The sequence below is a fragment of the Quercus lobata genome, chromosome 2, assembly GCF_001633185.2.
Source record: "Quercus lobata isolate SW786 chromosome 2, ValleyOak3.0 Primary Assembly, whole genome shotgun sequence".
Lineage (NCBI taxonomy): Eukaryota > Viridiplantae > Streptophyta > Magnoliopsida > Fagales > Fagaceae > Quercus > Quercus lobata.
Genome location: NC_044905.1, coordinates 71,928,498 through 71,941,337, shown reverse-complemented (window position 1 = coordinate 71,941,337; position 12,840 = coordinate 71,928,498). Strand labels below are relative to the sequence as shown.

Sequence of the window (12,840 nt, the reverse complement as noted above, 5' to 3'; positions counted from 1 at the left end):
AGTATAATTTTGTGTTTAGGGTTTGTGTATATTTTTCTTATAAGTTGGAGGTTGTAACAACATCAAGTATCAAGTTTGTTATTATCAATAAAAACTTCAAAGAGTTTTTCTCTTTCTTTGCCTTTGGATTGAGGGTTTTCTTAGGCATGCTTATGCTATTTTTGAGATAGAATGTATTTTACTTATGGTTATTCCACTGCGTTATATGTCATTTATTAAATTAATGTGTTGAAATTACTTTAAACTTTATAGGTTCTTCATTTAAATGAATGCTAATCACAAATTGGTACCATTCTAACTGATGACCCTAGCACCAAGCAAAAAAATATATATATATATATATATCTTTTTTTTTTTTTTCTAATAAACTGCAATTTCATTGTTAAGTAAAAAGTAGTACGACAATCGCACCTGCAAGTTTCCAGAATCATAGGAGGCAGATTGCAATTATTACAAGAGAAACTAGCTTTAAAAACAAATAAAAGTTTAGCAGTAGAACAAGTTGCTAAAGAGATCTTCTAACTTAGCAAAACTCACAACTAGCAAAACGCAAATTTAAATAAAAAACATTACTAATGACAATAGAAATAGACCAGTCAAATGGTTCATTCCCTTCTATTATGAAATTGCACTAATTTTTAGACCTAGCCAAGTTTAAAGCCCACAAAATTGCAGTTGCTTCGGCTTGAGCAGGAGTGCATAAGACATAGTGGAAGGGGATGCACCCACTGGCCCAATTCACTTGAGCATGTATTCTTTAATTGAAGGAATGATCAATGAGCTATTGGCTATAACCTGGATCCCTCCAGTGAATTCACTTGGCGCCCATTAAAGTTCATAACTTCAGGAAGAATAACATAGCAGTTTAATTTGGTAACAATTGGGATTTAGATGATTTTACAGACTAATTTGTCATATAAGTTGATGTAAAATGGGTCTCCAGTTGATGCCTGGGTTTGATAAATGCAAGTATATTGGCCTACAGTGATTGTTCATTAATGACACTCAAACCGTGGTCCGTGCTGCTCAAAACAACATCCTTTGTCTTTTTCTTTTGTACTTTTAGCTATTCTTTTTTTTTTTTTTTTTGGTTAATTACTTTTAGATATTCTTCATCTCCTTATTAGTTTTCATTTTTGCTTTTCCCTATAAAGTTAATGTTTTCTTATATAAGTATTAGTTGTTGAATTTTCAGTGAAAGCAGCAATATCTTGCCTGAAAATAAGAGTTTACTACTTTACTTTGATCATTATGTCTGTCCTTGTTTGTGCTGTGCACATGATAGGAAAATATCTCGGTTACTTGACTAGCATATGATTAGCCATTCAGATTAATGTTAATCATTTGTCAAAAGAGGTGTTAATCAATATGGCAATTATGCTCATAAACAAACAAATAAAAAGGAATATAAATCATGTCAAATATTTATGAATTTATATTCTATTTTCTAGGAGGAGCCGTTACTGGGGGTTATATTGGTTTGCCCTTTAAGACTAACAGAGGCCATACAAGAGAAATAATGTTACATACACGATTTTTTTTTTTTTTTACCATATATTTTTAAAAAATTTTAAACTGGTTTACTCACAGTAAATCATTGCAATTTACAATTGTGGGTCCGAGAGGTCTGTAATCCGGCCCAAACTCTATCCGGGCCCAGGACCCGTGCCGAGGAGGTATCTTGCCGAAGACGAATGATCAGTGGCCGAGGTAGCAAGGGGAACGGCTGAGAACTTACCCTGTCCTCGGCATTCCAGAGCTTCAATGGGAAGACCAACACCATGGTGTAGGCAATCCCCAAACAGCCCCCTCAAGGGGATGTGAACGGAATGGGGCCCATAGGGAAGCAGGGTGTGAAATTGGACCAAGGAAAATGCGTCCCCTCTTCAGTAAATGCACCTGCCAATACCCAGAGCTGATTAATGAGAAAAGACGTTTGGACGGTGTAAACTTCGATCCATGCAACTAATAAAAAGTTAGACGGGACGGTTGATAGGATGGATACAGAAATAAGCTCCTGCCTGACCTACAAGTGGAGGGTCAGGATCAACCAAGACGGACTATATAATAAAAAGGAAGGTGCACCAACAGGGAAGTTGGGAAAAGTGGCCAAAAACCAGAGCCTCCCAGCCCACCTCCAGGAGAAAGACTCCAGGAGTGAAGGAAAACTTAAACTTGTACGAACACCACGAAAAACCCACCGCCTGTCGATCAAGGCCTAGCCTTCCAAATCCACGCTCTACAAATGATATTGTTAGGGCCTTTTCACGTGCGAACCCGATACTGTTACGGTCCGCCACAAATCGTGTCCTTACAACAATAAATGAAAAAATATTATAAAAAAAATTTGTGTATGCAATCAGTATTTTAGGGTCTGATTTTAATAAACTTTTTATGAGAAATTGAAAAAACTATCAAAAAAAGTTAGTCACTATTTTATTTTCCCATAAAAAGTTTACTTAAATGATTTACTAACGTATAACTTATGTTAATAAAACCCTTTTATTATAAGAGAAATGCTTATAGTAATTTATTGGGTGATTCCAATATAATAAGGTGTGTATGTGCGAGCGAAACCAAATATTTGTATGTGTTTGTTGCTAAAAAAAAATGTTATGAATATAGCATTTCTTTGTAAGTAGTGTTGAGTGGAGTTAGAATATTATATAAAGAAATTAAAGGGGAAAAAAAAAAATCTGCACTCACGAAATGAAAGATAACTAAACTATTTTTTTTTCCTTCCTAATCTTGCTTTAATGAAACAAAACGATCACCCAAAAAGACTAGGCACATTAGAAACATTGTGGACCCTGGCAAATCATATAAAATCAAAAGGTGCATGGAAGCTATTTGGCAATGTTTCATTATAAAGATTGGATTGACTAAGTCAGATATGCCAAATCTAATCAGAAAGAAAAGGAAAATTCGAAGGTCACCCAGCTATAGTAGGGTAGCCCCCCCCCCACCAAAAAAAAAAAAAAAAAAAAAAAAACCAACGTTGCCTCTTTGTCTGGGAAACAGACTCATGAGTCATGATCTTCCCCACTCCTATTATTATATATGTGCCTTAGCGTGAAGTACAAAACCAACCACACAAAAATGCATACACAACTTGAACTTGGAGTAAGGTTGGGAGGCATCAGGCGGCCCATGCAACAAATTAAGGGCTATTCTCTGATGCATACTGCATATTGCTGGCTTTGTGAATGGTGCGCGTGGTTATGTCTTTTCTCTTATTTCACCATGGGAATGGGATGCTTCTATTTTTTAATCCTTTGGTTTTAATCTTTTTCTAATTTTTATAGTAGTTTTTCAGACTTTCATGGGATTCTAAATTAAGTTAGACTCTAGGTGCTTTCGTACAACTTGGTTTCACATTCAAACACAGGCTGGCTAACGGTAACGAGCAGCGGGCCCCCCCAATTAATTAGAATTTTGGACTTTATTAAAGCCCTCATTCCAGCAAATCCCAATGACATATATGCTTCCCATTTACCAATTCAACATGTTTTTTTCCTTTTATTAGTCAGATGGAAAAGCCACAATTATTAGTATTATTATTATATATTTATAGAGTTTCAATTTATGACATTTGCTTTTAGTGTTTTTTCTATTTTTCATTAAATTAAGATATCAACGATTTTTTTTTTTTGATAGAGATACCATCGATTTTTGATGTAGACATTGAATATCAAATATCTTATTCAACTAGTTGAGGAACCCACCAATTATTATTATATAAGTCTAGTTAACAGGTGACTATAGAATTTTTGTTAATCAATCATTTTTAAAAAGTCTTTATATTATTTTATGTGAAATATAAAAAGTTGTCAAAAAATGATTTTTTTTTTTTTTTGGTAACAATTTTCTTAAAATACTTGGAATTGATTTGCCAAGAACCTTATAACTATGTTGGTAGGTATTCTTGATGTCTAACATGGAAAAATTTATGGTTCAAATCCCCTCTCTCCTAACTATCAAATTATATTAAAAAAAAATTGTGATTCAATAAAAAGTCAAATTATCAAGGATATAAAAGTATATTGAATAAATGAATAATTTTAAAATCAGCTCAAAGATAGGATCTTTTTTGTCCATTTTTAATTTTAAAAAAGAACCCTACTGCCTAATTTAAAGGAATTCAATAAATATTTAATCCATAAAATAGTCAAGATCTAAGAATGAGAGTTTCTTACTCATAGTAGTTATGAAGAGACTAATATATTTTATATCAAAGTTGCAAGTTTATATGTAATTCAATGAGTGGGTTACAATTAGTTTAATTTGTTTTTGAGAAGAACAATTAGTTTAATTGGTAAAAAAATTTGTCATTGAATAAAAAAAATAGAATTCAAACTCACTTATAAAAAAAAATCAATTAGTGTCTTGACCTTATGTCTAACAATACACTATCATATCCATAAATAAATTAATAAAAACTAAAAGATGAGAATGCTATTGTCAGACCGCCTACTATAGCAAATTAAATATGAGTTTTACTGATATGTGTCTTGAGGGTATACATTAGTAAACTATTTTTGAAAACTTTTTATGGAAAAATGAAAATACATTAACTGTTTTAATAACTTTTTCAATTCCCTATAAAAACTTCCTCAAAATGAATGATTAATGCATGCTCTATCTGGACCCATTACATATTCCTCATTCTCTCTTTAAAGTTTTGCAAAATTCAACGTTGAAACTAAAACGATGCTACTTCCACATTTTTGTACTCAAGCTCCATTAATTGCGAAAGCTACTGCTTGTCTTTATTGTTTCTGAAAAGCATCAGACATCTTTGTATGCTTATCGACTTTCTTCATTTATCTAGGCCGCTAGCTTGCAGTCACATTCATAAACATACTATACGGTTTCATTAAAAAAAACACATACCATATGGATGTAAAATTACTCTTACCATTATTGACCTAAAAGAATGTTGTTCTCTTTTTCTTAAACTATAAATTATGTATTTTTAATTATACTACTAATATTTATTTTACAATAAGTTATGTTTCATTATTGTTAAAATAATAGTTAAATGACTAAATTTATCATTTATTAACTATTTAATTTTTTTTGAAACAATTGATAATTTCTTATCGTATAAGAGTAATTTGAGCCCACACATAATTTGATAATTTCAAGCTTTCTAACTAGTTCTATTCTCTTCCTCAAAAAAAAAAAAAAAAAAAAAAAAAAAACTAGTTCTATTCCCCAAAACCTCTAGATTTTTTGAGAACCTAATTTTGAATCCCCCAAACCTGTTAAATAAAAAAGTAGTAGCTCTTGGAGAGTCATGAAGTCAAGTTTTTCTATATCTTTTTTATTTTTTATCTTGGCTTTAGAGTCATGATGTTTAAATAGAGATTTTATCCCAATTCTTTATTTTGGCTCTTGTTTTTTTTTTTTTTTTTCAACTTTCATCTGTCTTATAAAAATATATAAAGTGAGATAGAGACTGTAGGGACTGGGTTTGAGCACTGTTTTCAAGGGATAAGTGAATTCAAGCCCAACAAGCCCATTACAATAAATTTGTAGAGAGTGAGTAAAATAACTGAGTTTTAATGAATGTAACAATAGTTGAAAATGATTTAAAGAATGGATAAGTAAAACAAATATGGACTTGAGCAAGCAATTCAATCCTCAGCACTGGTCCGAGGAGCTTCAACTTAGTATTTCTTAAGTGACAATGACAATGGTTACAAAGTTATTTCAGACTACTACAGTGTTTTCTTTGGTAAAATCTCCTATCCCCTTCTCATGGAGGATCTCTCCCATTATATAGTCCCCTCTGAGCCATCCTGATCTCACACTTGTTGATCATCTGAACCCTTACTTGAGTATCTGTCCCATCAGACATCCATTTTTGGCTCTCTGTGTGTTGCGGTTGCCAAAACAGCACTGTTCAGGAGTTTTCTCCACATTAATGTGGCCAAAGTGTTAGTTGTGGAGCATTTAATGTGGAGACAGCTGCTTTTCTTGGAATTGCTTTATTGTCATGCTCCAGTGTGCTTACTTGCTGTACTTATCCTTTTTCTTTGGAGTGCTTTGGAAGATTGTCTTTGCTGGTAAATCACTTTTCTTCTATCTTGGCTTTGGCTAGCCGAGGACAAAATTGTCCTCGACACAGTTTCCTAGGTTGCCTCAGGCCCAATACAAAAAAGTGGATGTATATCACTGGGCTCTATGACCCCACAAAGACAGTGTCCTAAATTTTAAGATATTTCATAAAAAGTGAGATTAGAAAAGAAAAGGAAAAGCCTAAAATTTAAGAACTTATAAAAAAATAATAAATTACTCTTTTAACCCGTTTGTGTTTTTAAATTTAAAATTATTTAACCAAAAGATAAAAGTATTTTAGAGAGTTTAAGAATTTGTATGAGCAAGGACGGAACCAGGATTCAAACTTGGGGGGGACCGAAGTCCTTTGTTCAAAGATTTTAAAAAAAAAAATTGGAATATCAATACTAGAGGTTGACAACGTTGCATTATTAGCATTAATTTATTAATATTATTTGTATTTTTTCTTTTGAAAAAAATCAATAATAGGATTTTATAATCAAGAGTTTTATAAGTCAATTAACACCTCCTAATATTTTTAAGGTCTAACTGATGTATGGATGGAGTGATCAATATGTAGCATAGGAGTTATTTCTATAGCTATGAGTATGGAGTCATTTGAGAGGGGCATAGAGCTCTCAAGTGAGAGGGAGAAATTGGGTAAAGGCTATTGGGTTTTTTTGTGTGATTTTTTTGCTAGAATTTGTAATTAATTTGTTATTATTGTTTTTGCTTAGATTGGATTTATGATTTATCCAATTTTTTTTCTTGTTATTCAAATATGTGCATTTTTTTTATTATTATAGATTTTTCTTGTTATCTATTTGTTGGATTTTTTAGGTCAATTTGTAAATTTTTTGGGAAGGGGGGCCAAATATATAAATTTCAGAGCCAAATTTTTTTTTGGTTAATATACATACGAGTATATATTTTTTTCAAAGGTTGGGAGGATGGCCCCCCTCAGCCCTTGAGTAGTTCCATTACTGTGTATGAGGATATTTTAGTAGGTAAAATGATGAAATTCAAACAGAAAATTATGTTATTAATAGTATAGAATATAAATAGATAAATTATAAAAATAACGGCATATGATATTGACGGTAAGATAATAGAAGCAGGGACATTTTAGTCATATCAAATTAATCAAATAATCTAACAGAGAGGAAAAAAAAAATCTAAAAAGGTCAAAACATGTGTGGCACCCCTGTAAATAGAGAAGAATCCTAGGGTCATTCTCGAGAATAAGTCAATGATAAACAAACAGACAATGCCAAAAAGAAACAAGAACAAAAAAAAAATTGCCAGTATTTTAGTTACACACACTGTCCACTCACACTCTCACACACACACACACACACACACAGACAAAGACAAAGTGCCTTCCCTTCCATTCTTGTCTCAGTCCTCACTCTTCCACTTGAGACTTGAAGGCAAAAACCGACCCCATTAATTGTCACTCACACACACAGAGACCTCTCTGAGAAGCACTAATAATAAATGCCTTGAGTCCTTGACACTGTCTTGTACGGCTTTTCTCCAACTACCTCTCCATTTATAGCCTCAATATTTTCTTTTAGTGACGCAAACATTCACCGGTGAACAAGAAAACCCATTATTGCTACCACTTTTCTTATTGCATTCATCTTCCCAATGTTTCTCTTTTAAGTTTTTCCTGTTAACTATCTGGAACTTATTACTTATATAAAAGAGATATGCTTTCATGAACTTTGCTTTGTTCTCCATGCTTCCTTGTTTTGCTGCTACATGGGTTTTTGACCAACTAGTTTGAGCATTACTATTTTCCGTGGAAGCAAAAAACTTGCCCTTTTGATTTTTCCAGGAAGATATTTTCTTTCTGTTTTTCTGTCAGCGTCTTAGATTTCAGCTCCTTCTGCTTCATGGGTTTTCTCGAATTTGGTTAACCAAGAGTCGTTGGAGAGCATCTGAGGCTAAATTTGGGGTTTTAGTTTCTTGAATTTCCTTCCAAGTTACTGTAAAGTACGTTCTTTTTCAGGTGAATTCTCTAATGGAGCTCTCTTTTTCATGATTCTGCTTAACAATCTTTGGTGGGTCTGATTCTGTTTGCCTTAAAAACTCTGATTTCAGTGTCTACAGCTTCGAACACTCGTGGAATGGGAAATTTGAATTTGCTGCTTCTAGTGGTTCTTTTATGGGTTTTCTTCATTCCAAGCTCTTATGAGTTACATCCCTCCCAGACCCAAGTTTTATTGCAGATAAGGAAGCTTTTGGAGTACCCTTCCTCATTGCAAACTTGGGAAAATTCCTATGGAGACCTCTGCAACTTGCCTAAATCAGCACATGTGAGTATCACATGCCAGGACAGTATTATCACTGAGCTCAAAATTATGGGGGATAAGCTTGTCAAGGTCAGTGAGTTCCATGGATTTGCAATTCCCAATATGACACTATCTGAAAGCTTCTCTATTGATTCCTTTGTTACTACATTGACGAGGTTAACCAGTTTAAAAGTTCTTAGCTTAGTGTGTTTGGGGATTTGGGGACCACTTCCTGATAAGATTCATAGGCTATATTCGCTTGAACTTTTGGATTTGAGCTCAAATTTTATGTATGGTTCAATTCCACCTAAGATATCTAGACTAGTTAAGCTTCATACTTTGACACTGGATTCCAATCATTTCAATGACACTGTCCCTGATTGGTTGGGCTCATTTTCAAACCTCACCATTTTGAGTTTGCAGAGTAATGGATTCAAGGGTCAGATTCCTTTTTCTATAAGCAAAATCAAGACACTCACTGATCTTGTCCTGTCCCACAATGAGCTTTCTGGCAAATTACCTGATTTGAGTACTTTAACCAATCTACATTTATTGGATATAAGAGAAAATCATTTGGATTCTGAACTACCAGTCATGCCCAAAGAGTTGGTTACAGTGCTACTGAGCAATAACTCGCTCTCAGGAGAGATTCCTGAGCAATTTGGTGAGTTGCATAAACTTCAACACCTTGATCTATCTTTCAACCATCTGAGTGGAACTCCTCCCTCTGCCTTGTTCTCTTTACCAAACATCAGTTATTTGAATTTAGGGTCTAATATGCTCAGCGGGTCACTTCCAGATGAGTTAAGTTGTGGTGACAAACTTGGGTATGTTGATTTATCTAGTAACAAGTTGATAGGCCAACTTCCTTCTTGCTTGAACAGTACATCAGATAAGAGATATGTTAAAATTGATGGAAATTGTTTGTCCTGTGATTCCAAAGATCAGCATGAAGGATCGCATTGTCTTATAAACAGTAAACAATCCAGAGGAAGAGATATAGCAGTAGTAGTTGCTGTCATTAGTGGAGCTGTTCTTGTTATGGTGCTTTTGGGGTTGGGAGTTCTACTCTTGTGTAAAAGATGCCGTTCAAGGACACAGGAGCAGCATGTATTGTCAAAGAACGTGCAAGATAATACACCAACTGGGATTTCCTCTGAGCTCCTTGCAAATGCCAGTAAGTTCCACATTGATCAGTTTATTTTCTTATCATTTGTTCAAAATCCAAGACATGCTTGTCCAACTCACTCTGTCAATTTTGTAGTTTAGAATATATGAATAGAGACTAAATCATAAATGTGTAAACCATAGTCTGTGGTGCATATGAGAGCCTAAAGTGATAACCTTGCCTCTATTTTTTTTAGGGTTCATTTCTCAAGCAGCAAAGCTAGGGACACAAGCACCCGTCTGTCGATTGTTTTCTTTTGAGGAGTTGAAGGAAGCCACAAACAACTTTGATTCATCAAGGTTTCTTGGTGAAGGCTCTATGGGGAAGGTAACTGTCAAAAGTTGAATATGCAATGAAAATATAGATGTTTCATGGACTCTTCAAAAAAGGGGGATTCATTTGGATTAACCTACTAATTTTGAGCATCACATACATATTTTTTAGGGGCATATTATACAAAGTAGGAATTTTTTAGGGGCATATTATACAAAGTAGGAATTTTATTTGTAAGATGAAGGGGGAGCTAGAAATTTGTCAAAGCACCTAAGCTCTTCTAACTTCTACCTAGTATTTTGGTTATTATTATTATCAAAATCTTGAAATTGGGTTTCTCAAAAAAAAAAAATCTTGAAATTGTTGTGAAATCAATGAGAAAAATGTATATGTGGCATTCAATTGGTGGATCACATTATATATGTCCATTGCCAGCTAGCTCTTTTAACTTCTGTTTTATTTATTTATAAATTTTTAGATTTATAAAGGTCAATTGGAGAATGGGACCTATGTAGCCATACGCTCTCTGTCTTTGGTGAAGAAATGTTCGATTCCAAACCTTAAAGCTAAGCTTGATCTGCTTTCAAAGCTTCACCATCCACATTTGGTAGGCTTCTTGGGTCATGGCATTGATGGTAGTGGACAAGATGATTCCAGTAGCAGCAAAGTTTTTCTTGTATATGAATATGTACCTAATGGGAATTATCGCACTCATCTGTCAGGTTAGTATAGCACCACAATAAACTTTAATCTAGCTTCATATATGAAAATATGTGTGCACCTGCGCATCTGTCTTTGATGGTTTAGTGTGTATACCATACTCTTTTTCTTGAATTAAGATGGGCCCCTCCTTGTCTGTACTGGGGTGGGGGGGTTGGTGCTTTTCTATATATTTTACGTATCATAGCTTTACATATTGGAGGCTGTCAGCATGTAATCTAGCTACATATATAATTTGCAGAAAGTTGTCCAGAAAAGGTTTTTAAATGGTCAGATAGACTGGCAATTTTAATTGGAGTTGCCAAGGCTGTGCATTTTCTACATACTGGTGTAATTCCTGGTTGCTTGAATAACCGATTAAAAACAAACAACATATTGCTTGATGAGCATGGGATTGCAAAGCTAAGTGACTATGGGATGTCAATCATCACAGAGGAAATCGAAAAGTTTGAGGTATAATGCCTGGCTTTTTTAGGTTGAGTGTGCAATGTTATCTTGGTTCACCAAGCAGTCTTTTCTAACACATTCTGTTTGTTCTGTAGGCGAAGGGAGAAGACCTGAAATCATGGTATGATACAACCTATTGCCTGATTTATTAAAATAGAATACCTTTCAATTTGATGCTTGATTTTATCTACTGGAGTCGCATCTTAAATATTGTTATGTTGGATTTAAAAAATAATAATTGCATTATAACTGATAGTGTATTTCTGATGAAGATTTTCTTCAATTAAAAAGCATGAGGATCCAATCTTGGGATATGCATTATATATGTATTATTTTGGATCCAAAAAGAAAATGAATCATTAATGATGAGCCCCCTTTTCACTGCTTAAATGACACTGAGGTTGAGTATCCAATTCTTGGTATATACAGCAGTACTTCCATCTTGATCTCAGCACTACCTTCATACTGGTATTACTCTGCCACATGCAACATCAGCATCATTGGTGCCATTTACTGTGCATGCCACTATCAGAAACACCTTTTCTTCTGTACCATTAGTTTCCTTATCATCCCCCTTGCTGTTATTTGGTCTTCTCACCTCTACTATTGTCAAAGCTGCTACCACCATGAACACTGCCATAATTAACATGCTGTCCGCCTCAGCAGCAGTAATACTGCCACTGTTGCTACAATTATTGCTTCACTTATGCAATGACCACCACTGTCATACTGTTACTGCAGCTACCTAGTGCCCACTAATATCCTCTTTAATGCACTTCCTTTAAATAGTTGACTCTATTACTTCCTTTTTTGCAGCCATCGAACAAACGCAGAGGATGATGTTTACAACTTTGGATTCATATTGCTCGAATCACTTGTTGGGCCTATAGTGACTGGAAAAGGAGAAGTATTTCTCCTAAATGAAATGGTATGCCAAAGCTTTAGTGGAGGTGAATTCCACAAATTCAGATGAATGATAATTTTGAAACAACTATATAAAATTTCCAAATCTTTTGATTTATACATTTTTTTCAGTCTGAAAAATAAATAAACATAAAATCTATAATTTTCTAGATGAGTACTTTATTTTTCCATATAAATTTATATTTAGGTTATATATATTGATCTCAATATCAATTTTGTCTTCATTGATAATGAAATGAGATCTCAAATTCTTTGTTGACAAAGCTTAGTTGAGCTGCTATAAATTTTGGTCTAGAAAACATGAGGATCGAAACTGGTCATGTTTTTAAAGTGTCATAAGATCAAAATGAATTGCCTAAACATTCTGAATATTTTCCTTTTCTTTTCCTCAATATTTGTTTTAGATACCATCTTTATTGATTTTGTTTGAGATGGTATGTTTCTAAGACCTGGAGTCATGAACCACAGGCATCCTTTGGCAGTCAAGATGGTCGAAGACGAATTGTGGATCCAATAGTGTTGACCACTTGCTCGCAAGAGTCGTTATCAATAGTGGTATCCATCACAAACAAATGTATAGCTACTGAATTGTTATCTCGTCCCTCTTTTGAAGATGTCCTTTGGAACTTACAATATGCAGCTCAAATCCAAGCCACTGCTGATTCTGATCAGAGATCAGATTCTACAACATAGTTGTAAGTTTATGGATACCGCAACACCTGAGATTCATTCTAAAGAAGCCTCCTGAAATTTGTAGCCACACAAGGTATGCCTGCATTTGGGCTGCCTTCCCTCACAGCAATGTGAAATGTAAAAAGTTGTAAATTTTCATTTTTGTTTGCTTTTCCTTTTATACTGCTGAATTTTGGTAGAATAAAAGTTGTTTAGTTACATTTTCTGTTTAAGACAATAGTGGTAGGCCTTTGTGCACAGTGCCTTTTTTGAATG

The 12,840-nt window shown here is 34.1% G+C and overlaps 1 protein-coding gene across 2 annotated transcripts; it reads left to right on the top strand.

The window, feature by feature from the left end:
- The first annotated feature begins 7,395 nt into the window (after positions 1-7,395).
- LOC115976467 (probable inactive leucine-rich repeat receptor-like protein kinase At3g03770) lies at positions 7,396-12,840 on the top strand. 2 transcript variants are annotated; one of them, XM_031097760.1, is made up of 8 exons: positions 7,396-8,061; positions 8,170-9,537; positions 9,725-9,855; positions 10,280-10,523; positions 10,763-10,974; positions 11,064-11,089; positions 11,785-11,896; positions 12,361-12,840. In XM_031097760.1, coding segments are annotated over exons 1-8 (2,319 nt in total). In that variant the 5' UTR covers positions 7,396-8,060; the 3' UTR covers positions 12,586-12,840. The 2 variants fall into 2 exon arrangements, with proteins under 2 accessions (XP_030953620.1, XP_030953621.1); XM_031097761.1 differs by having other exon boundaries at positions 7,396-8,077.